This window comes from Gracilinanus agilis, chromosome 1 (genome assembly GCF_016433145.1).
Source record: "Gracilinanus agilis isolate LMUSP501 chromosome 1, AgileGrace, whole genome shotgun sequence".
In the NCBI taxonomy this organism is placed as follows: Eukaryota; Metazoa; Chordata; class Mammalia; order Didelphimorphia; family Didelphidae; genus Gracilinanus; species Gracilinanus agilis.
This window is the reverse complement of record NC_058130.1, coordinates 183026218-183050309: the sequence shown is the minus strand read 5'-3', so window position 1 is coordinate 183050309 and position 24092 is coordinate 183026218. Positions and strand designations below refer to the sequence as shown.

Below are 24092 nucleotides of genomic sequence, written 5' to 3'. Positions count from 1 at the left end.
TTAAATATAAAGAGTATAATCATAAATAAATTAGGTGAACATAGAATAGTATACTTGTCAGATTTGTGGGAAAGGAAGGAATTTAAGACCAGGCAAGAGACAGAGAACATTACAAAGTATAAAATGAATGACTTGATTATATCAAACTAAAAAGGTTTTGTACAAGAAAACCAATGCAACTAAAATTAGAAGGAAAACAACAAACTGAGAAAAAATTTTACAACAAAACTCTCTGAAAAAGGTTTAATTTCCCAAATTTATAAGGAACTAAGTCAAATTTACAAAAAAATTAAGCCATTCCCCAATTGACAAATGGCCAAGGGACATGAATAGGCAGTTTTCACATGAAGAAACAAAGATTATCAATAAGTACATGAAAAAGTGCTCTAAATCCCTCCTGATTAGAGAAATACAAATTAAAAACTCTGAGGTACCACCTTACACCTAGCAGACTAGCCAATATGGCAGCAAAGGAAAGTGATAAGTTTTGGTGGGGATGTGGCAAAATTGGGACACTAATACACTGCTGGTGGAGTTGTGAATTGGTCCAATCATTTTGTAGGGCAATTTGGAACTATGCACAAAGGGCTTTAAAAAGATTGCCGCCCCTTTGACCCAGCCATACCATTGGTGGGTTTGTGCTCCAAACAGATATTAAGGAAAAAGACTTGTACAAAAATATTTATAGCTGCACTCTTTGTGGTGGCAAAAAATTGGAAAATGAGAGAGGATCCATGGGTTGGGGAATGACTGAACAAACTGTGGTATCTGATGGGGATGGAATATTATTGTACTGAAAGGAATGATGAACTGGAGGAATTCCATGTGAACTGGAACAACCTCCAAGAATTGATACAGAGTGGAAGGAGCAGAACCAGGAAAACATTGTACACAGAGACTGATACACTGTGGCACAATTGGGTGAAAGAGAAGGGAAGGAAAGAGACAAAGGATAAATCAGGAAACAATGGTATAAAATATAAAATGATATAAACTTCCCCAAAATGGTATAAAAACAAATAATAATGTTAAATAAATGACAGTAAGAAAATGTCAAAAATGTAAAAATAGTTTGTGTGTATGAATGTATATGTATATATAGACATAGAGAAGACTGTGGTTGTCTTTGGGTCACCTACCTCCCTAAGAAATGATAGCAGGATAGTAGGATCTATTGTGATTTTTAAACTGGGAGGCACAGTTTAAAAATAACATTTTTCTATGTTGCAGGTTTTTTTTTCTCCTTCATGATGAGGTCTGGCATTTTACTGGCCTTTTTGGTTACAGCAGTATTTTGTATCAAAAGATCTTTAGGGAATAGTTTACGATAATGGACAAATTCCTTTTTTGGAATTAAAAATGTTATTTATCACATTTAATTAGAAAGAGCAAGCCCTAGAAAAGCAAGCATCTTAAATAAATAACAACAAAAAGAATAATTAGCGATGTTCATGCTTCCATTGATTTTAGGAGGTTGGCTTAGGTTAAAAAAAAAAGATACAACATCTAAAAAAACCATACAAAGTAGCAAAATGATTTTAAAACAGAATATTTTATTCCTTTCCTGTTAGATGGCATAGTGGAGAGAATGTTGAGTCTGGAGTTAGGAAGGACTCGGATCAAATTTGATCTCAGACATTTACTAGTTGTGCTATCCTTGGCAAGTCATTTAGCCTCTATTTGCCTCAATTTCCCCATCTGTAAAATGGGGATAATAATAGCACTTACTTCACAGGGTAGTTGCAAGGATCAAATGAGAAAATAATTGTAAAACACTTACCATGGTACCAGGAACATAATAAGTATTATATAAATTTTAGATATTGTCATTGTTCTGATTAATTTCATAGCAGTACATTTTAATCTATATAGTCAGACTGGATCTGGTAACGATGAAAAAAAAGACAAAGAGTCTGTTATGAAGTTACAAGGAAAGAATAAAGATGGAAGGAGAGAGGGAAAATAGAAAATTAAAACATAATTGTGTAAGAGCTTGGAGAATCCTCTAAAACAAAGGACAGCCACATTCATGCATATTTAAACAAACAAAAAAAGGTTTTCATTATCTATATGCTATAAATGACCATTTTTATTTCTTTGTCATCCTGTAATGAAGGATGACTCTTCAATTTATTTATTTACTTCATGCTTTTCTTTTTAATTTTTGAGTTCCAGACTCTTTCCATCCTTTAGCCTCTGAGAACATAAACAATATATCAATTACATGTGTGAAATTGGACAAAACATTTCCATGTTAGATGTAACACAAAAATCTCAAAAGAATAAAGAAAACAAATAAAATTTTATTTTAATTTTTACTCAGAGTTCATTAGTTCTCTGTCTGGAGGTGAATAGTATTTTTTCACTGTGAGTCTTTTAGAATTGTCTTGGATCACCAATATTGATTAGGGTAGCCATGTCTTTCACAGTTGATCATCATTACAACATTGCTGTTACTGTGCACAATGATCTTCTAGTTCTTCTAACTTAATCAGTTCATATAGGTCTTGCCATGTTTTTTCTGAAACCAACCCCCTCCTCATTTCTTAGAGCACAATAATACTCCTCGCAATCACATGCTACAAATTTTTCAGCCAATCTCCAATTGATGGACATCTCCTCAATTTCTAGTTCTTTGCCATCATACAAAAGCTGCTATAAATATTTTTGTATATATAAGTCCTTTTCTGTTTTATTTAATCTCTTTGGGGTATTGCTGGATAAAAGGACATGTAGAGTTTTATAGCTCTGTGGGTGTAGTTCCAGATTGTTCTCCAGAATGGTTGAACCAACTCCTCACTACTCCACCAACAAACAGTTCATTAATGTACCTATTTTCCCTTATCCCCTCAAGCATCTGTCAGTTCTGAAAGGTATCAGGGTTGTTTTAATTTGCCTTTTTCTAATCAATATGATTTAGAGAATTTTTAAATATTTATTTCCTTTTCTGAAAACTGCTTATTCATATCCTTTGACCATTTATCAATTGGGAAATGGTTCTGATTTTTTAAATAAAACTGATCCAGTGCCTTTTATAGCTGATAAATGAAGCCTTTGTCATAGAAATTTGCTCTATTTTTTTATATTACGTCCTTGACAATAGTACCTTTTAGTAAAATGTAGTTTTCCTGATTATCTTTTAAAATTAGGCCTATTTTTGCTTTTGCTTTGTCTGAGATCATGATGGCCACCCCTGCCCTTTTTATTTCAGCTGAAGCATAATAGACTCTGCTCCAATCCTTCATTTCTACTCTAGGTGTGTCCTTCTGACCAAAATGTGTCTCTTACACACAATATATTGTTAGATTCTGGTTTACAATCCATTCTGCTACCTCTTCTATTCTATGGGTTAGTTCATCCCATTCACATTCATAGTTATGATCATTAACTATGCATTTTCCTTCATCCCATTTTCCTCTATCCTCTCTTTTTATTTTGTCCCTCCTGAAGTCTATCTTGCTTCTGTCCTTCCTCAGAAATCTGTCTTGCTTCTGAACACTGATTCCCCCAATACATTATCTCCCTTATTATCTCCTCCCTGTATCTCTTGCTTATTATCCTTTTCCCTTTTATATCACTTTACTGGGTAAGACAGATTTCTAAACCTGACAGAGTGCATGTGTGTGCCTGTGTGTGTGTGTGTGTGTGTGTGTGTGTGTGTGTGTGTGTGAACCAATTCTGATGAAAGTGAGGTTTAAACATTGCCTTCCACCTCCTCCCCATTTCCCCTTCCTCTATTAAAGTTGTTCTTTGCATACTTCCTTTTTGTGAAAAAATTTGCCCCATTCTGTCTCTCCATTTTCTCACCCCTATAATCTTTTTTGGGGGGAGATAATCCCAGGATAATTGACTCACATATGTTCTCTCTTTCTATGAAGACTCCTTCTAAGTGCCCTAAGAATGATAAATTCTTAAAAGTTACATGTATCAACTTCCCATATAGGAAAGTTAGCAGTTTAACTCCACTGAATCTCTTAGGATTATTCTTTCATGTTTACCTCTTATTGTTTTTCTTGGGACTTGTATTTGAATGTTAAATTTTGTATTCAGCTATTTTTTCTCCTCAGTAACGTGTGGAAGTCTTCTTCGTTAAATAAAGAAATCTATTTTCTTCTCCTGAAGCATTATACTCAATTTTTCTGGGGGTAGATTATTCTTGGTGGTAATCCTAGCTCTTTGCCTTCCAGAATATCATATCCAAACATTTTGCTTCTTTAATGTGGAAGGGTATAAATCTTGTCTGACCCCAACTGTGGCTCTATATTTGAATGGATTCTTTCTAGCTGTTTGAAATATTTTCTTTTTTAGCTAGGAGCTCTGGAATTTGGCTATAATATTCTTGGGAGTTTTCATTTTGGAATCTCTTTCAGGAGGTGATTAATAGATTCTTTCAATGTTTATTTTACCTACTAGATCTAAGATATCAGGGCAGTTTTTCCTTATACTTTCTTGAAATATGATACATATGCTCCTTTTTGATCATGGCTTCCAAATAGTACAATAATTCTTAAACTATTTCTCATTAGTCTGCTTTCCAGGTCAGTTGTTTTTCCAACATGAAATCACACATTTGTTTTTATTATTCTTCTGACTTTGTTTTATTGTCTCTTGAAGTCTCATGTATTCATTCACTTCCAGTTGCCCAATTCTAATTTTTAAGAAATTATTTTCTTCAATACACTTTTATACATGTTTTTAAATTTGGCTATTTCTGCTATTTAAGAACTTCTTTTCTTTGGTGAATCTTTGTACCTCATTTTCCATTTGTTGCATTCTGCTTTTAAAAGAATTCTTTTCTTTAGTGAATTTTTGAGTTTCTTTTACTAATATATCAATTCTATTTTTTAAAAGTGTTATTTTCTTTAGTATTTTTGGTGCTTTTTATGGCCAATGTGTTAATTCTCTTTTCATAATTTTCTTGCATCACTCTCATTTTTTTTTGCCTCACACTCAATTTTTTGGGGTTCTTTGAAGCTTTCCTTGTAGCAGTTCTCACTTCCAAGTTTATGTTTTGGTCTCCCCTGCAATTGTAGTAGCCTTTTATCATCAAGTTCTTTTTTGTTGTTTGCTCATTTTCTCAGCCTAATTTATTTTGAACTTTATATTAAATTTGAATTCTGCTCACACTGGGTTGGGGTGGAATCATGCCAAACAAAGCTTTTGTTGGGTGTTGTTTTCAGAACTATTTCAGGGAAGAGGTCTTCAAGTTTTCAGTGCTTCCAAGATGATGTTATCCTGGGAGAGGTGTGGTCACTGATCTCCTGGTTTGTGCTCTGTTCTATACACAGGAAGGGACCCTTCTCCCCCAAAGCCACAAGAACTAGAACTCCTTTTGGTCCTGGAACTGTGACCAGGACCTTTTCTGCCTTGTCATAAGCACTCCTCTCTGTCCTACAACTGCTTGTGGGCAATAAACTTTCCAATCAGTGCCAGCTGCACCTGGTGCTGGTAAAACATCTTTTGTAATTTCTTTTTAACCAATTGTCTAACTCTTGTACCATCTTTGGGCTGAGAGCTCCTAAAGCTATTGTTCTTCCTGCTACTGCTGCTACTGTTATTACAGGTGTCTCCAAGGCCCATCCCCATCCTGGTTAAAGACCTCTCTTATGGGCCTCCTAAGTTGTCTTAGGATGGAAAAATGTTTCTCTCCAACTTTTATTGGTTTTGCCACCCCAAAATCTGATTTGAAGCAGATTTTAAAGTTTTTTGGAAAAGAATGTTGGGAGAATTCAGCTGGGTGCCAGCTTTTACTCTATCACCTTGGCTATGCAAGATGACTTCCATTTTCTAAATTTTAATTGATAACTCAACATTTCATAAATATCATTCATCACTGAGTGGAGGTTGGCATTGTACTTATACTCAGAAACCCGGATTTGATCCCTATGTTGTCTCAAAAAATTACAACCCTCAAACCCAATCTAATACCTACCATTTCTTGCACACTTTATTTAAAATTTTTTTAAAAATTGTATTTATTTATTTAGAATATTTTTCCATGGTTACATGATTCATGATTTTTCTCATTTTTCTTCTCTCCCCATTCCCGGAGCTGACAAGCAATTCCACTGGTTTCTTGCACAGTTTATTGCTAATGTGCTACAGTGTGCTTACAATAATCATGCTTCTCTCCATTGCTCATTATATAACCTGCAATGATGATTATTTAGAGATTTTGGTATTTTATGACTTATTTTGTTGATGATGTTCAGTCATTTCAGTCATATCTGACTCTTCATGATCCCTTTTGGGGTTTTCTTGGTAAAGATACTGGAGTGGTTTGTCTTTCTCTAGCTCATTTTACAAATAAAAAAAACCTAAAGTAAAATGACTTTCCCAGAATCACATAAGTAGTAAATGTCTGAAGCCAGATTTAAACTCAGGAAGATATCTTGCTGATTCTAAGACCAATGTTGTGTCTGCTGCACCACCTAGCTGTCTCCATTCATTATCACCAGGAAAGTAATGGTGTTAAAAATATGGGTTGTTCTATTCTTCATTTTGAATTCTAGATCCATTATATTATGCATCTATAAGACCAATGGAAGACAAATATATTGGTGGATTCATTTAATAGAGTGGCCATCAGACTATATGTATGTCAATTTCTGGGCAGGTTATTTTTATCCATTTAGTTTTTCTTTCTACATAAATGACTTCCTTCCAAACCTCACTGTGATATGAAGATAATCCTAGATTCTCATAGACTATGATGTCAGGATACAAAGTCTAACAGGTTCTATCATGCTAAAAATGGTTCAATTAATGTCCTAGTGACAAACTTGTCATTGTCCAGTGACCACACTAGCTAAGAATGGAGGAGCTCATCTCTTATACCTCAGTGACTATATGACTTCCTTTCCACGAGAAACTTATAAAAATTAAAAATACAAAATTGTCTTTAATATTATTTAAGTCCATTTCTATTTTTTCAGTGTTCATGACAGTGATGGAAAAGTAAGCAAAGAATGTGGAGTCCCAATTATTAGGCCATCTATACATACAGACTATGGATACTCTTAATAGATCTTTTTCTAATGATAAACCATTAAAAACATTACTAGAAGAAATGAATCATGTTATTCCTGATATAAATGGAACCAGGAGATGTAAGGAAGTTACAACTAAATGGAAAGAAAACTCACAGGTCCTCAGAGAGAACTTATGAATTGATAAAGTTGGTGGTTTTTTTTTTTTTTTGAAACCAAAGGCAACAAGAAATGTCATATCCTGGGATACCTAGTCATCTCATTTTGTAGTGCTTGAGATGAAAGTGGGAACTGGACCAGTGATTTCATTGGAAGAGGCAGCCCTCAGGTAAGGAAACTCCTTCTACCAACATGAGTTAGCACCTTCTCTGCATCTTGTAGTCTTAGAGGGTTGCCAGCAACACAGAGGTTAAGTGACTTGGCTGTATTAGAGATGAAACTTCAATACAGGTTTTTCTGGCTGGGAAGCTAGCTCTCTATCCACTATGCCAAGCTATTTCTGCAATACTCATGGTAAGCAAAAAGAACACCGTGAAAATAAGGTGACTGTAATTTTTGCATTAATATTTGTTATAAAAGGTAAAGTATAAATATTTTGTAAAGAAATCAATGACATAAATTAATAAACATTAATATTTTATTATTTCAATGCATAGGTGGGTAAAAGAAAGGATTGTAAAAATATTTTGGAAAATATCAAGAAACAAAAGAGATCAAGGGCTTGTAGAAGTCTCACACATATATCAGGAATATTTTCACCAGGAAAGGAATTATGAATTGTTAAAAAGATCAGGAAAAATAAGTTGAAATCTCATTAAGGAACTCTTGGTTTGCAATATGGGATTAATATGTAACTCAAATGTTTATTGCTAGTCTGTTAACTTTTTGGAATGAGAGTTAAAATCAGTATCAGATTAGAACAAATAAAAATGAGAAAAGAGATGGCTTTCAAGTACTCTAATACTCAATTGACTTATTTAAATAAAAATGGATGCTGAAAAGTACAAAATGGGTAAGGGAACAGACATTAACATGGACTATGGCCATTTTCTATGGAAGTTTAGTGGCTATATAAAACAATTATCATGAGAAAGATGCCACAAATATCTAGAAAATGCCTCATCCAGCAAATATTTCTAAGAGTGATGGCAATTAAGGACAATTGTGGGTTATAAATAACTAGTTTATAAAATCTTTTGGAAAATAGTGGAAAATTATGAGTAATATTATCTCAGAAATAGCTAGAAGTGGTGGAAGAAAAATGAGCTTTCAGAATCATGGCATGAGGCCTAATTTAAGACAGAGCATCTCCAAGACATTTTAGGATAAAAGTAGATGGACAACAAAATGGAAAGGATCTGTCAAGATTTCCTTAATGAATTATTATTTTTTCCATAAATGACAGCCACTATATTTAGACTCCAATATCATAGTCTCCAATGTACTTCATGAGGAAAGGCATTAAAGAAAAGGAAGGGAACAAAGCAGACAGATGAGGCTAAATATATATAGGGGAGGTCTGTGCAGGGTGGTGCTGAAGGATCAGTTCTTAGAATATTTGAAAGAGGGGCAGATATCAAACAGAAAAATCACAGATTGTATTAGTATTTTAAAAATAATCCAGATGACACTAGTAAGTATTGACCCATTATCTTATTTTTGAATCTCTACAAAATCATTATGATGCTATGTCACAGGCATCTTGATTAAACTATAAGAAAGGAAAAGACAGGTTTTTTCAAATTATATTCTACATTCCTAGTCACACAGGGGACTAAAAGGTACAGGGAATACAAGATTTTATTGTCTACAATGTTTATTGCCTGGGGGGAAATGATCATATGATTCCAGACAGCAAAATAATGCCCTAAAGTCTCTCCTCTCAGATAATATGTGTGGGTGTGAAATATACATAGGTATCTTCCACATATATTTTTTAATCATTAAGATTCTTTGAAAGATATTACAAAATGAATAACTATGTGCAAAAGTATCAAATGAGTCATGAAACAAGGAAATCGATGCTGGACAAAGGTATTTTACACACTTATGGAGGATATGAAGTGCAAGAAGAACTAAAAAATATAAATGGCAAAGCTCCTGATTTTGGATAACATTACATTGATTGCATCATGGGACCATATACTCAGGAAGAATCTTAGAGATCATCCAGATAAGGTTACTTGCTCAAGTTATTCATTTATTCAAGGTCACGTAGGTAGTATCAGAGCCAGACTTTAGACCCACATTCTCTGATTCCAAATCCAGCAGGACATGCCCACTGAATCACACTGCTCTCAAGTCCCTAATATCGCAGTATTTTTGTATGTGTTTATTTTTTGCAAGGAAGTGGGTGAAGAGGAGGAAGTCAGGGGTCCACTCTCCATTTAGTCCAACTTGAACCTAATTAAGAATCCCCTCTACAATATATCCGATAAATGATTATCCATCCTTGGCTTGAAGACCTTCAGGCAAGGGGAATTCTCTCTCCATGAAGGCAGTTTATTCTACTTTTGTGATAGGCTTTTCTTTACATCAGAACTAAAAGTTTGTCTTTTTACTGTCTACCTATTGCTAGTTCTGGCCTCTAAAGCAAAGCAGAACATATCTAATCTCTCTTCCTTGTGAAAGCAGCTTTCAGATTCCCCGCCTTCTCTTTTTCAGCCTAAATGTTCCCAGTACCTATAATTAATTCTCATATGGCTTAGACGTGAGACCTTTCATTATCTTGGTAGTTCTCTTGGGGATGCTCTCTTGCTTATCATAGACTTCCAAAAGAATGATTTCCAGAACTGAATCTAATATGGTAGATATTATTTGCTCAACACAGTGTTCTAAAGGATAGCTTTCTACTTAGCCATCATCATATTCATTTTTTTGGTTGCTATAGCAGACTGTTCAAGTTGTATTATAGTCCTCTAAACCCCTAGATTTTTTTTCAAATGAAATGTTATCTAGTCATTCCACCTTTTTTGGTGAGGTTTATTATTTTTATCAAAATCTAAGACTTTACATTTATAGCTATTAAATTTCATCTTATTATTCATGCCCACATTTCTGGCATATTGCATTCTTCTTGGATTCTGATTCTTTCATCACATATATAATCTATAAAATTGGCAAGCAGAACATTTACATGTTTATCCAAGTCACTGATTATAAATTTTGAATAGCACATGTTTCCTGGGGGATGTTCATAGTAGAAACCTCTCAAGTTAACAGTAGCTCATAAATGATTACTTTTAGATCTGGCCATTCAACTAGTTCTGAATATTCTTCACATTACTATATCCATTCATATCTTTCTGTTTTTCACTCAAAACTAGCATGAAGTCTGCTGAATGTTTTGCTATAATACTATGTGAGTGATAGCTTTAGTATTCCTTCCATTTACTGGTATAGTAAATCTCCCAAAAAAGCAACTGAAATTAGTATTCTATGATCTGTTCTTGATGAAACTATGCTGGTTCTTTGTACTCACTGTTTTCTTTTCTGTTGTTTAGTTAATGTTGACTAACATTAAAGATGTTATTGAATTTTGCAAAGTTTTAAGTAAATCTCACTTTTCTACACTTTGCTGGAGACTTTTCTTTCTGTTGAGAAAATTGGACATTATTTGCCATATTGCAGACCTGTTTCACTTTTCCCATTCTCCATGAGCATTCAAAGAACAGTGGCAATAACATTTGACCATTTTTTTTCAGTATCTGGGTTGCAGTTTACCTGGTTCTGATGCTTTGAATTTCATTGGAGAAGCTAGGTGCTCTCTTACTCTATCCTTATTGATTGTGGGTTTCATAGAACATTTTTGTTTCCTCTGTCCTTTATGGTCCAAAGGTCATTCTTTCAGAGAAGCAAAATGTAAATTGACTTTTAGCTTCCCTCCATAGTCAGTTTTCATCCCATCAACTCGTTTTTTCCTCCTCCTCAACACTTGTTATCCTTAGCATCCCTTGACAACTTCCTCTGTGCTCTTGATAACATGTTTTTATATTATTCCTGTTATCCATCCTTTCTTCCAGCTTTTGAATATGGAGTCTCTAAATTCCAAATTTTAAGCCATGGTCCAGAAACAAACAATAATGGAGATATTCCTTGTGGGAGAAGAAGTAGCATTATGCTTTAATGAGTCACATTCTTTTTAGGGATTCAATAAAAAAATAAAGACAGCATGATACTCTCTTCTCTAGACATTTCAATTTTGTAGCTGAGATGTCGTCTGCTGCAGAAAATTGTTTGAGAAAAATCTCATTTCCTTCCCGTATTTTCAAGGATATTCACAATATATGTGTAGGTAATTAAAGATGAGAAAATTGGTGTAGGTTCAGTGGTAGCTTTGTTGGTTGGTAGATTCTTGGTCCCCTTTCTTTTGGTTAAAAATTCCTTTCATGATTTTCTTTTTACAATTGTTTGACACTGTTTCTTCTACAAGAAATCTTGAAAATCAATCCCAGGGCTTTCAAAATGTGCTGACTCTGGTAACAGTTTTTCTTATTATACTTATTCTGGTATAATGCTTCTTCCTGAATTCATCCACTCAAATGTTATTTCCACCTGGTTACACAGCATGTTGGGTCCTGAAACATTTAAGGGGTTCTGATGCGGTGGTTTCACCGTCACCAATAATGAGAATAGACCATTACGGAAATGCTGACAAAAGTGCCTTTTTCCATCCAATTGTCCTCTTTTCAGTTTTATCTATAAATGCTACCAGAATGATATACGGCAGTCTTATATTAAGAGTTCTGCAGACTCATTTTTCCTCTCCATGGATTTTTGTTATTTGGTAAGGTTGTTTGTAATCTGCCATCCTTTTAGCTGCTATGGCTCTACACTTGGCAAAGAGCAAGTGTTTGCTATTCAAAGGTTGTAGCTTGTTAGGCTTGAAGTAAGGAAGACTAAGGTTCAAAATCTACCTCAGACATTCTCTCCCTTAGTTATCTAAATGCAGGTTAGCTGACCCCTAGTTATCTGACCATTTAACCTCTCAAAGCCTCAATTTCTCAGTAGGAGAAATGAGGGTAAATCTTCAGAGCATCTACCTCACAAGGGTGTAGGGCCCTTAAATTGAGATAATGTTAATACAGTATCTTATACATTTCAAAGAGCTATTTAAATGTCTATTGATGTATTGGTTTCTGGGCTCTTTTGGTTTGATTTTGTAACTATTTTACATCAGTTAAACTTCTCCAAAAATTGATGATATTCAAAGTCAAGGTCTTATTCTTTATTTAAGTTCCATTTTTCAGTGAACCCTTTGTCTAAATAAGTCAGGCTGGAGCTTTTGTTACTGAGTATAGTAGCCTCTTATCTAAATTGAATCCTTCCTTCTAGTTTAGTGTTCATTTTGGCTTTTGCTCTACTTTTAAACGCTTAAAAACTTGGATCAGTGGAAATTACTAACTCTGTTTCAGTGGATTCAGGGTGAAATAGTGCTACCCACTTCCCTGACAGAGAGCTGGGTGCAAATTTATATACATATATTCGTTTTGTTTGATTATACATATCTAACAAAAAGTTTCATTTGTCTTATTCAGTGGAGGGCAGAGATGGAAAGAAGAGAAGATCAAATTTTATTAATTGAAAACACTGAATCTTTTAAATCTTTGCTCTAAGTAGTATTCTCTAATGATAGAAAACAGTATATAAAGTGCAACTAGCTCAAAGGGTTGCTCACAGGTTTTTCTGGGAGAAACACTGAAATGAAGACGTTTGCTTCATTGAATGCACCCAAAGGTAATCAGAAACAAAATTTCAATGGTACATGTAATTAGCTTACCTTGCTGAACTCCTTATGAGCTTAGAAAAGATAGCATTGTAAAGGTCATGAGATCAGAGATGTAGAGTGGGGGAAGGCACCTCAGGGACACTGTAATCCAACCGCCTGGGCATATTATAGAAACAATTTCAAAATAAAGGGGAGAGGGAGAAACGAGAGAAAAAGCACAAAAGCTTGTACTCTACTTGAAAGTCTCATGCCAATACATCATGAATATTTTCTTCTAAAAGAGAACCACGGACACGAAGAGCAATTAACATTACAGAAAATGGAATTGTTTATATTTTCACACAAATGATTAGTGACTGACATAAGGGTCACTTCCATTTGATACTGTCTGGGTCAAATTCTCAAAAATTAATGAGACATTATAATTTTATACAGGTTGTTGAGTTGTAATCAAACACTATTTCTAGGCATACTATGGAGGAAAAAAAATTTTTTTTCTCTAAGTCTGTCTAAAAGTGTTTTTTTTTTAACTAGAGAAACTACTATTACTACTCATGTGTCTTTGTTTTGTGGTAATTTCCAAATATTCTGGAGTTGATATTTTAAAATTTGGTTCAATAGTGAGAGATATTAACTTCTCTTATTCGGCTTTCAAGAAATTTGTTCATATATATATGTTTTTATATAAATGTATATGTATATAACATGTGATCAATAAATATGGTATAATAGAATTATTTTTTAGCAGTGGGTTTCATTTTTAAAATGAAGCAATCTTTCATATATATTGTAGTATAATAGAAGAATTAGATGTCAAAAGATCTGAGCTTCAAGTTTTTCCATTTCCTACTCTGATGACTTTGGACAAATTTGGTCTCTAGTTCTCTCATCTATAAGAACCAGAGTTTGGACTACCTACACCTCATGGTTACTTACTAGTTCTAAAATCCTAGGATTTTTTTTTTGACTGATCCAAAGATTGTGACCTCTAAGACTTAGATACACTTTGCAACATTTATTCCTCATTAGGTCTACAGAGTAGAACATAACTGAAAATAAGGATTTAGTGAGAGGCAGATGGTTCCCAATTCTAAACAGATGGTGGGACTGCCATTACATTCTTCCAAATAATAAAAAGGTACAATAAACTGAAATTTTAAAAAGTCATACCTACTTTCTTATAAACCACAAATAAAAGTGCTGCAGTTAAAACTGCTTCTATAAAGTATTTATTAATCAATAACTCTATATCTTTACTGAAAAATTACTAATCCATAACTGAGAATACATTTGAGAATGAAACATCAAGAGCTCCAATAATATCACATTTCCTTTGTCCTTTTTTTAGAAGACCTTACTGATAGCATCAAGGAATATGAAAGTTGGGTCAAAGATTTGCTATTATATATTTTTCTTTGTGTGAAATGACATTGCTAGAGTGTCTTTCACCAATACAATTACTTTCTAATGTTCAAATGTTGCACTAGAATGGTGTGTAAAATTTTTGATATTATGCCATCAATTTTATCTACACAGATTAAGCCTTTTAGTAAAATCTTTAGAAACCAACAATTATGCCATCTGGGCTAAAGAAAGAGGGAAAACAAAAATCCATCATTGGAAAAAGAGAATCCATTCCTTTAAACATTTTTAATAAAAATAACAAAAGCCTTCATTATTCTAAGAAAATGACATTTTAATTTTCCTACAATTTGTATTACAAAAATATACATTATAATTTATTTTTAAATTATTTTAAAAAATTCAATATCTAAACTTTGAAATCTATATTTTATTTACTCCTTATAGGATAAGGTAGATAAATGTCACTGGTGTTTCTGTTGCCTTTCTTATAATTTTTTCTCTTAAAATATAAACTATATTGCTTTTATATACATGTGTCTATATAAGGGAGATGACACTGTGAATTATTTAGGAGACTGTCCTTGGAAGAATTCATTTCCTATTTTGTCTCTGACACTTGCCAACTACATGAACATAAATAAGTAGGTTGCTTAGCCCCTCAGTAATGTAGATGGGTTTTTGAGACAATAAGTTATAGACATATTGCTTATCTACATTGCTGTAAGGAATTTCCAAATAAAAAATTTCTCATGCTGTTGAAATATCAGGTCTGAACAAATCTGGACAAAAAATATGTGCATGTGTATTTGTGTTTGTCTATATCCGATTACATATGATTTGTAAGTAGGCATTTTTCTATGAAAAAATGATCCATTTTCTCCAAAGTTGTCATATTATTTAAGCTTGAAGTCAACACTTTTCCTCATAACCTACTTTCTTTCAGTAGTGAATAATAATCCCATAATAGAAAATTTTTCAGGTAAAATTTTTATATTGTAACTACTTTCTGTCTCCATTTGAATACTAATGGAATAACTTTAGGAGATATTTTCAGGTCTCCATAATATTATTATAGTGACATTTAGTGTTGTTAAGAACTTAATTATTTATTCCACCAACATCTACATATATTCTTGAATTTTGACACCCTATCATATTAACAGTTTTTTGCCACTTCCATGTCCCTCTTTCCCTATTAAATAAAAATATTACATAAGGTGTTTATTTTTAAATTAAAATTAATTTTGTTTCCTGACACTTCTTGAGATAGATACACAATTTCCTCCAAACATAATTTCCTCTTTGGTGACCAGTTCCCTGACTTTCTTTGGTGTTTCTCCTCACTCACCATGTGAATATTTAACCTGCTTTCTCCTACCATACTACAAATCTCAACTGCATCTTAAATAAAATTTACTTTAAAATAGGTGGCAATGTGACCCAATTTATACCCAAAAGATTTCCCAATTTAAAAAACAAAACAAAACATGAATATATTTATGGCATTTTAGGTTGTCACCAATCTGCCAAATATAATCATCTGCTTTTGTTTTTTATTTCTTATACATCTGTGTTAAAGAACAATATTTTTGTTTAATTTTCTTTGATTTTATTAGATTTCTTACAAGAAGTATGCAAATGTAATGGACTTTACACAGTTCAATTATAACTGGTGAACTTTATCATGTGGCTTTAGAATGACTAAATGCTATATAATAAGACAGTAACTTTTAATGGCAACTTGAGGCTGCCATTCAGTATCAAAGTAATAAAGCCGACAATAATAGCAGCAGAATTGAATAAAAATGGATGAAATTAACACACTGTTCAGGAATCACTGGATTCTCCCAGTAAAATTAAGTTCATTTATTTGTAAAATTCCATTAAAAAAATTGCCTACTTTGAATAATATACTTCACTTTGCCAATGGAAATGTGAACAATTAGAAGAAGTACAATTAAACAATGTGGTAGTACAAATATTACTTTTTTCCTAAAAATAATTTTTCTCTGGTTCCTTGGTTACTGTCCAAACTCTCTATTTCCCTTTGACTGTGCAGACGGAGTCAAAGTGCGATAGACTTAAGTCAGGCTTTAGAGACAATTTGTTCATATATATTGTACATATAGGATAGCTGCTGTGTGGTATGAAATTGTGCATTATTCTCCAGTATACATCGATTAGTATTAGTAATCAGATTGGCAGTTTTCTACAGAAAATCAGTGAAAGTCAGGTGCCCTTCACTAGGGAGATATCAATCTCTCCTTATGAAGAGTAGAGAAATCCCCCTCGCCAGCAGCTTCATATATACTAATACATATATATATATATATATATGCCTTTAATATACTCTTTTTAAATGTGGCTAAGTGACTACCCTCCCCCCCACCTCTTCTTCATGGGAAGAAGTTTGGGTGTCCTAATTTCTATGAGAGAAATCTCAAAACTTACATGTTATAATCTTAACTACATGTCCTGAGAAATGTTGCGATGATTACTAAAGCCTGAGAAATGTTTCAGCTTGAAAAACCTTGGACAGGCCTAAATTTTGACTCAACTGAGAAATTGCAAATGTAAGGAATATTCCCATAGGCTTGGAAGCTTTGAAAAAACTTGAGGAAGTTAAAGACAAAGAAATATAACATACAAAAGCATTATGCCACACACAGATGGTGGGAAAGAGGAGATAGCATTGTGTTGGATCCCTATAAATTCTGAGCAAATTTGAGCATTAATGTTTACAGTTTCCAGACAGTTGTCCCCCCCTCCTCTCTCTCTACACCCCCCCTTTGGCTCCCCACCACCCAAGGACACTGCTTCTGAGAGGTCTCTCCAGAAGGTGCTCCCTTACTCTATGCCTTCCCTTGGCAACCCCCCCCCCCCCAAATAAAGCCAAATGAACTCAGCCAGCATCTTAACAAGTCTCCTGTCTGCTCATTAGAGTGATTCTGGGGGTACAAGCCTCCCCAGAATTCCATTCCACACAGCTGCTAAGTGCTTTTGCAAGGGAGTTTCTCATCCACTTTTTCCTGATGCCTCTTTTATGTACAAGTCAATTCACATCAAAAAATATAGCTTTCCTAACTTCAAGGCAAACATATTCAAGGTCTGATCTGTGTAAACTATATAGTGGCAGTTTGAATCAGATGTTCTCAAGGATCAGACCTGGACCTGGTCAGAATTAAGGTGAATCCTTGATAATATGCTACTGTAAAGGAGTTAAGAAACACATCCTCAGGATAGTTTCTTCAAACAGCAAGCAAGCAAACAAGATTCTAATCACAGTGATCATTCCTTGAACTCTCTTCCATTACATCATTTAGGAGAGAACAAAGCTAACTTTTCTGCATATGTATCTCTAAATCACAAATCCCTATGGCTCAGCAATTGTATTTCAGTTAAGTATTCTGTGGAAGTGCTGCTGTTCAACAACAACAAAAAATCAAACAATCTAAGTGAAAAATAAGTGGCACTTAAAGAAAAATGGCTACTCTTTCTTAATCATATCCATCAGCTCTTTCTCTATTCCCTCATTACTTAGTTTATTTAAGCTGTAGTAGCGATGAACAATTTTCTCAGCTGTGACCACCACAACTCGGAGTCCGTGGGTATCTTCACCTAATTGGCATCCTATTGCAGAAGATACCACCATGTCGAGGTCCTTGCAGAATCCACCAGCATTCCTATGGTAGTGTCCAGAGAATACAGCTTTAATGCCTATGAATAAAAAAAGGGAGAAAATCTAATAATTATGGGACATGAAAGTTGGCAATTCACACAATTAAAGACTTAAACATTTTTATTTTTTGTATGATAAACACCAAGAGACCGGGCTACTTAAGTTACATCTGTGGTTTTGTGAGTCCAACTCATTCCCAGAAAATAACAACAATAGTTTTCTGACTCTGAAGAATACCAACAGACAAATGTATGCTATGCATTTTGCACACATGCTCTATGATGCATATCGGAGACATACTGTGCTTGAATGGACCATTCTTTATGTTGTGTATTAAATACGTATTGATTACATGCAATCTAAAAGTTGTAGAATTCATTACGACTTTGATAGCATTCTTAGGCAGGACTTTGAAATCATTTGTCCTGCGATGTTTGAAGGAAAATGGAATAGTATAGGATTAGACCTGCCCTAGGCAGCTTGTGAAAGCCTGACATAGAAAGCAGTTGGCTTCTTTGAATACTAAACTATGTTTATGAAATTTTGCTCTTTATGCTTAATTCATAGCTGTAAACTACACTATTTTGGAAGGATGTTAGGCAATTTTGAAAGTAGTTCACATTAGCAATAATTAGCTGTAAAAGCTCATTTATATTTAGATTTCATGCCATATTTATTGGCATTCTCAAAGAAAAGTACATTAGTGGTGATTTTTCAAGTAACTAGCAAGGTTTTTACAAAGAATCCAATTGGATATTTTTAGGTTCTAATGATATGTATACTTTAAAAAAATTATACTGTTTTGTCCTATTCTGCTTATAGTAAGTCACAGCAAATGTAATCACATAAGCATTCTCAGGTTGGCCATGGTGCTTAAAAACACTAGGAATAAGTATGAAAGAGATTGCCTCTGATCAATCAGTTCTGTTCAAAACCTGTTTTTCTCTCCTTGCAAAATAGTTTGCTTGCTTCCTAAAATAAAGAATGCAACTTTTTCTTTTGGCAAAAAAAAGAGAAATCAAACAATAACTGTATAATGAGTGTCTGCAATGGGCAATTCTGCACTCTGGACAAAATATCCCAAGGGCACACAAGGGTCCTTTGGCATGGACAAGGGGTGGTATCATGGAGGGAAGAGTTTTTTGATAATCTGCTCCCTTTAGCATCTGTCTTTTTCATTTTTTCCTGTCACTAGCATTGTATAGACTCACACATACACTCATCTAAATATTTTAACTGTTCTTCCTACTGCCAGTTTTCTTGCCTTCCAATCTAGTCCACACACGTACACATGACTGCTGGGAGACTCTTCTCAAGGCACCCACCACTCTTCCCTGCTCAAAAACTGTTCAGGTGTTCCAATTCCTATTGTATCACATCCAAAATTCCTCAAACTGTTGTGTTTCCTCTACAATTTTGTCCTTTCTTAACTGTCAAATACCATCACCCACTCCTAGAAAAACAAACTGTCTTGTTTCCTTTTATCTTGGGTGCTGCTGATAATTTTTTTTTTTTGGCCACTGATAATTTAAAACATGAACATTTTGGTCTTAATAGTAGAGAACTAGAAAATGAAAATCTGCCCACCCTGTAACTTCAGGTGCCTATTATAGCATGTCAGAATGGAAAGAACTTTAAAGATAAATTTACTCTAATCTTCTTAATTTTACAGATGAGGAAAATAAGTCCCAGAGAAATGAAGTGAATTGCCCAAGGCTAAAAAGTAACATGGTGAAGCAAGAAAAAAGAGCCTAGAATTCATGTTTAAAGCAGTGTTATTATCTTTCACTCAAAACCCCTCCCATATTCCTGTTCTGGAGGGCCACCATCCTTCCAGTTACATGGATTTGCAACCTCAGAATCACCCTTAGCTCTTCATCTTTCTCCTCCTCCCCCCAAAGCCATCAGTTGTAGTGTGTTGTCACCTCTCACCAAAACCCCTTCTCTTCAGATGCGAGGCCACGACCTTTGCTCAGCTCATCGCCGCCTTCTAAACCACTGAAATGGCTTCTTAATTGGTTCTGCTACCTTGAGTCTCTCCATGCTTCAATCTATCTTCCATTTTTTTTTTTGCATTCTCTTGCTCAAAAAGCTCCCATGATTCCCTGTTGCTTGTAGACTCCAATACAAATGCTTCTGCTTGGCATTTAAGGTCCTTAATAATTTGTCTCCACTATTACTTATTACATGGCTTCCTATTTCCAGAGACTGGCAGAGTTGTCTTCTGATAGACCCCATATGTGACTCTCCCTTGGAATGCTCCCTGGCCCCCACTGTGCCTCCATCTACCAAGAATGTACTCCATATTGTAATGCCTCATCTTCACATGAAAGTGCCCTCAGGTTCTTGAAGGATAGGCCAGCTAAGCCCAAGTTCTATAAGCTTATATCCTGTGGGAATGGCTTTGAGCAGGGTCTTGGTGACAGACAAGGTTTATTGTCTAAGGATCGGTTTAGCTAAAGGCAAAGAGGATCATCACCAACAGGTTAGATATAGGGAATGAATTTTTTGGTTACGGAGAGCTAGGAAAAAGAGGAAAATAGGAAACAGCACTTATTATGCCCTTGCTTCCACAGTGATGGCACTAGAGTGGATAAAATGAGGCTAAGAATTATAGAGTTTTCAGACAATATGCAAAAAAAGTAGCATTTTGTACTTGAAATGTAATATATTTGTGCCATGATTAGTGAGTTAAAAAAACTGGTGGAGGAATTGAATCACATCCACATTAACATTCTTTTTGTTAAATAGAACCATATGAAGAAGTTGTCACCAAAAGAATGGACTTGTGGAATGAGCTGAAGCTGTTGTTAAAAACTAAGGATGATGGAAAGGACTTATATACTTATGTTATAGAGGAAAAGAAGATTAAAGAAAGAATAGGGCCAGTTGCTTAGGGTGAATGACATTTTGCTAATGATTAATGGGTAGAAGGCAGAACTATTTTCCTACAAGATTAACTGTTCTTAATCATTTTCTACCAATGAAAATGATCTTTGAACCAAAAAGGATAGAAGAAAAATGGAAGACCAGGAAGAGAACACCTAGGAGCTCTTGATGAATATGAATCATTAGGCCCAGGCAAACTACACCCAAAGGCATTGAAAGAACTAGCAGATAAAATTGCTATGGATATGGTTTGTGATCTTTGAAGGATTGTGGAGAACAGAAGAGATGCTACAGGACTAAAGAGGAGCAAGTTTTAAAAAGTGGGAATAGTGTAAGATTTACAATAAGCTTGACTCAAATTCTTCAGTAAAGGATAGAATGTATAAAGAGAAGACAGTTTGTGAACAACTTCATAAATACAAGAGGAAGGAAATATGGATAGTCTATAACAGTCTATAAATTTGACTCAATTCCTTAAATACAGGATGAAAAATACATGATTTAATTTGAAATTTGCTGTTAACCACGTTCCTCCCCCAGCTTCTTAATTTTCCTTTTGATTTTGGCTCCACGGATTTTGTTTGCGCAAAATTCTTTTAATTTAACAAAACAATCTATTAATCATTTAATCAAACAATTAATTTGATGAAATAAAAATTAACCATTTTACCTTCTGTGATCCTCTTTATATCTTGTTTGATGAACTCTTCCCTTATCCATAGATCTGATAGGTAGATTTTTCTTGGTTCCCCCAATTTTCTTATACCACCCTTTTATATCTAAATCATATAACGTATTTTGACCTTATCTTTGTATATGTATATTTGTATATGTAACATGGTGGTCTTTGCTTTGTTTCTGCCAGACTCCTTTCAAGTTTTCCAAGCAGTTTTTGTTTAATAGTGTGTTGTGGTGCTGAAGGCTTGGATCTTTGGTTTTATTAAACACTATATTACTATGGTAATTTACTTCTGTATATTGTGTACCTAATCTATCCCACAGATCAACTACTCTATTTCTTTTTTTTTTTTTTAAACCCTTAACTTCTGTGTATTGGCTCTTTGGTGGAAGAGTGGTAAGGGTGGGCAATGGGGGTCAAGTGACATGCTCAGGGTCACACAGCTGGGAAGTGTCTGAGGCCAGATTTGAACCTAGGACCTCCCGACTCTAGGCCTGACTCTCACTCCACTAAGCTACCCAGCTGCCCCCAACTACTCTATTTTTTATTCAGAAGCAGATTGTTCTGATGTTATACTTTGTAATATAGACTGAAAGCTAATATGACTTCCTTTACTTTTTTCATTGATTTCATTGATCTTTTGTTCTTCCAGATGAATTGTTATTATTTTTTCTAGCTCTATAAAATAATTCTTTGGTCATTTTACTGATATAGCACTGAATAAGTAAATTGTCATATAATTTTCATTTTTTTTTTTAAAAAAACTGGCTCATGCACTCTTTGTGGTGGCAAAAAATTGGAAAATGAGGGAATGTCCTTCAACTGGAAAACAAAGGGATGCCCTTCAATTGGGGAATGGCTGAACAAATTGTGGTATCTGTTGGTAATGGAATACTATTGTGCTCAAAGGAATAATAAACTGGAGGAATTCCATGTGAACTGGAATGACCTCCAGGCATTGACGCAGAGTGAAAGGAGCAGAGCCAGAAGAACATTGTACACAGAGACTGATATACTGTGGTAAAATAGAATGTAATGGACTTCTGTGCTAGCAGCAATGCAATGATCCAGAACAATTCTGAGGGGCTTATGAGAAAGAAAACTAGCCACATTTAGAGGAAGAACTGTGGGAGGAGAACACAGAAGAAAAACAACTGCTTGAACACATGGGTTAATGGGGATATTATTGGGGATGTAGACTCTAAATGACCACCCTAGTACAACTACCAGTAATATGGAAATAGGTCTTGATCAACGATACGTGTAAAACCCAGTGGAATTGTGTGTCAGTTATGGGGAAGGTAGGGGAGGGGTATTTGGGGAAGAGGGAAAGAACATGAATCAATTACATGGAAAAATACCCTAAAACAAACAAACAAGCAAATAAATAGATAATAAAATGGGCTCAGGCTACACATTAGTAATTAATATTTCTCCAGTTGTTTATATGTTTTCATTTGTTTGAAATGCATTTTATAATTATCTTCACATAGTTCCTGTGTAAATCTTGGCGGATAGACTCCCAAACATTTTATACTGTCTTAAGTTATTTTAAGTGGAATTTCTCTCTCCATACTAAGTGTTGTTGGTTATATATATAAATGCTGATGACTTATGTGGGTTTATTCTAAATCCTATAACATTTCTGAAATCGTTAATTGTTTCAACTAGTTTTTTAGTTGATTCTCTATGGTTTTTCTCTATGAATTTCATCAGCTCATCTGCAAAGACTAATAGTTTTGTTTTTTGGTTGCGTATTCTTATCCCTTCAATTTCTTTTCTTATTTTATTGTGCTAGTTACCATTTATAGATCAATACTGAATAATAATGGATATTCTTGCTTTGGTTTCTAGTTTATACCTATTATAGATAACACTTGCTCTTGGTTTTAGATAGATGCTTAAGAAAAGCACCATTTGTTCTCACATTTTCTGGTATTTTTATTAGGACCTCTTTTATGGTATGTTCAGTTTCTTGTCGTAAGATAGGGTTAGTTAAGTCTTCTATTTCCTCTTCAGTTAATCTGGGCAATTTAATTTTTTCACTGAACCAGTATACTAATTTAGCTGCTAGGGGTTATTATTGGTTGTAATCCTCACTCCATTGCCCTCTAGAATGTCACATTCCAAATCCTCTGCTCCTTTATAGTAGAAGATGCTAAATCTTGTGTGATCCTGCCTATATTTCTTGGTGTTTGAATGTTTTTTTGGGGGCTGCTTTCAGCATTTTCTTAGCCTGAGAGCCCTGGCACTTGGTTGTGATATTACTAGGAATTTTTTCTTTGGGATCCCTTTCAGGAGAGGATGGGTAGATTCTTTCCATTTCTATTTTGCCCTCTAAGATATACGGGCGGTTTTCCTTTATAATTTCCTGAAATATAATGTCTGTTCTCTTTTTCTTTTTATCATAGCTTTCAGATAGTCCAATAATTCTTAAATTATCTCTCTTCAATCTATTTTCCAGGTTAGTTGTTTTTCTGATGAGATAGTTCATTCTTTTGACTTTTGTTTTATTGTTTCTTGATGTCTCATGAAGTAATTTTCTTTCACTTGACCAATTCTCATATTAAAAGAATTATTTTCTTCAGTGAGTTTTTGTATCTTTTTGCCATTTGTCCATTTCTGGTTTTTTAGAGTTATTTTCTTAAAGTATTTTTTTTTGTGCTCTTTTACCAAACTGTTAATTCTTTTTTAAATTAGCACTGCTTTCATTTCTTTTCCCATTTTTCTCCTATTTCCATATTTGCTTTTTAAAAATTTTAA

General features: G+C 34.2%; 1 protein-coding gene across 1 annotated transcript in view; it reads right to left on the bottom strand.

Annotated features, from left to right (window-relative positions):
- Positions 1-17014: 17014 nt before the first annotated feature.
- CPPED1 (calcineurin like phosphoesterase domain containing 1) overlaps positions 17015-24092 on the bottom strand; it is a 151832-nt gene continuing 144754 nt past the window's right edge. Inside the window, exon 4 of the mRNA XM_044678402.1 lies at positions 17015-17799. Within this exon, the coding sequence (XP_044534337.1) occupies positions 17570-17799 (230 nt within the window). The 3' untranslated portion in view covers positions 17015-17569. The remainder of the gene's footprint in view (positions 17800-24092) is intronic.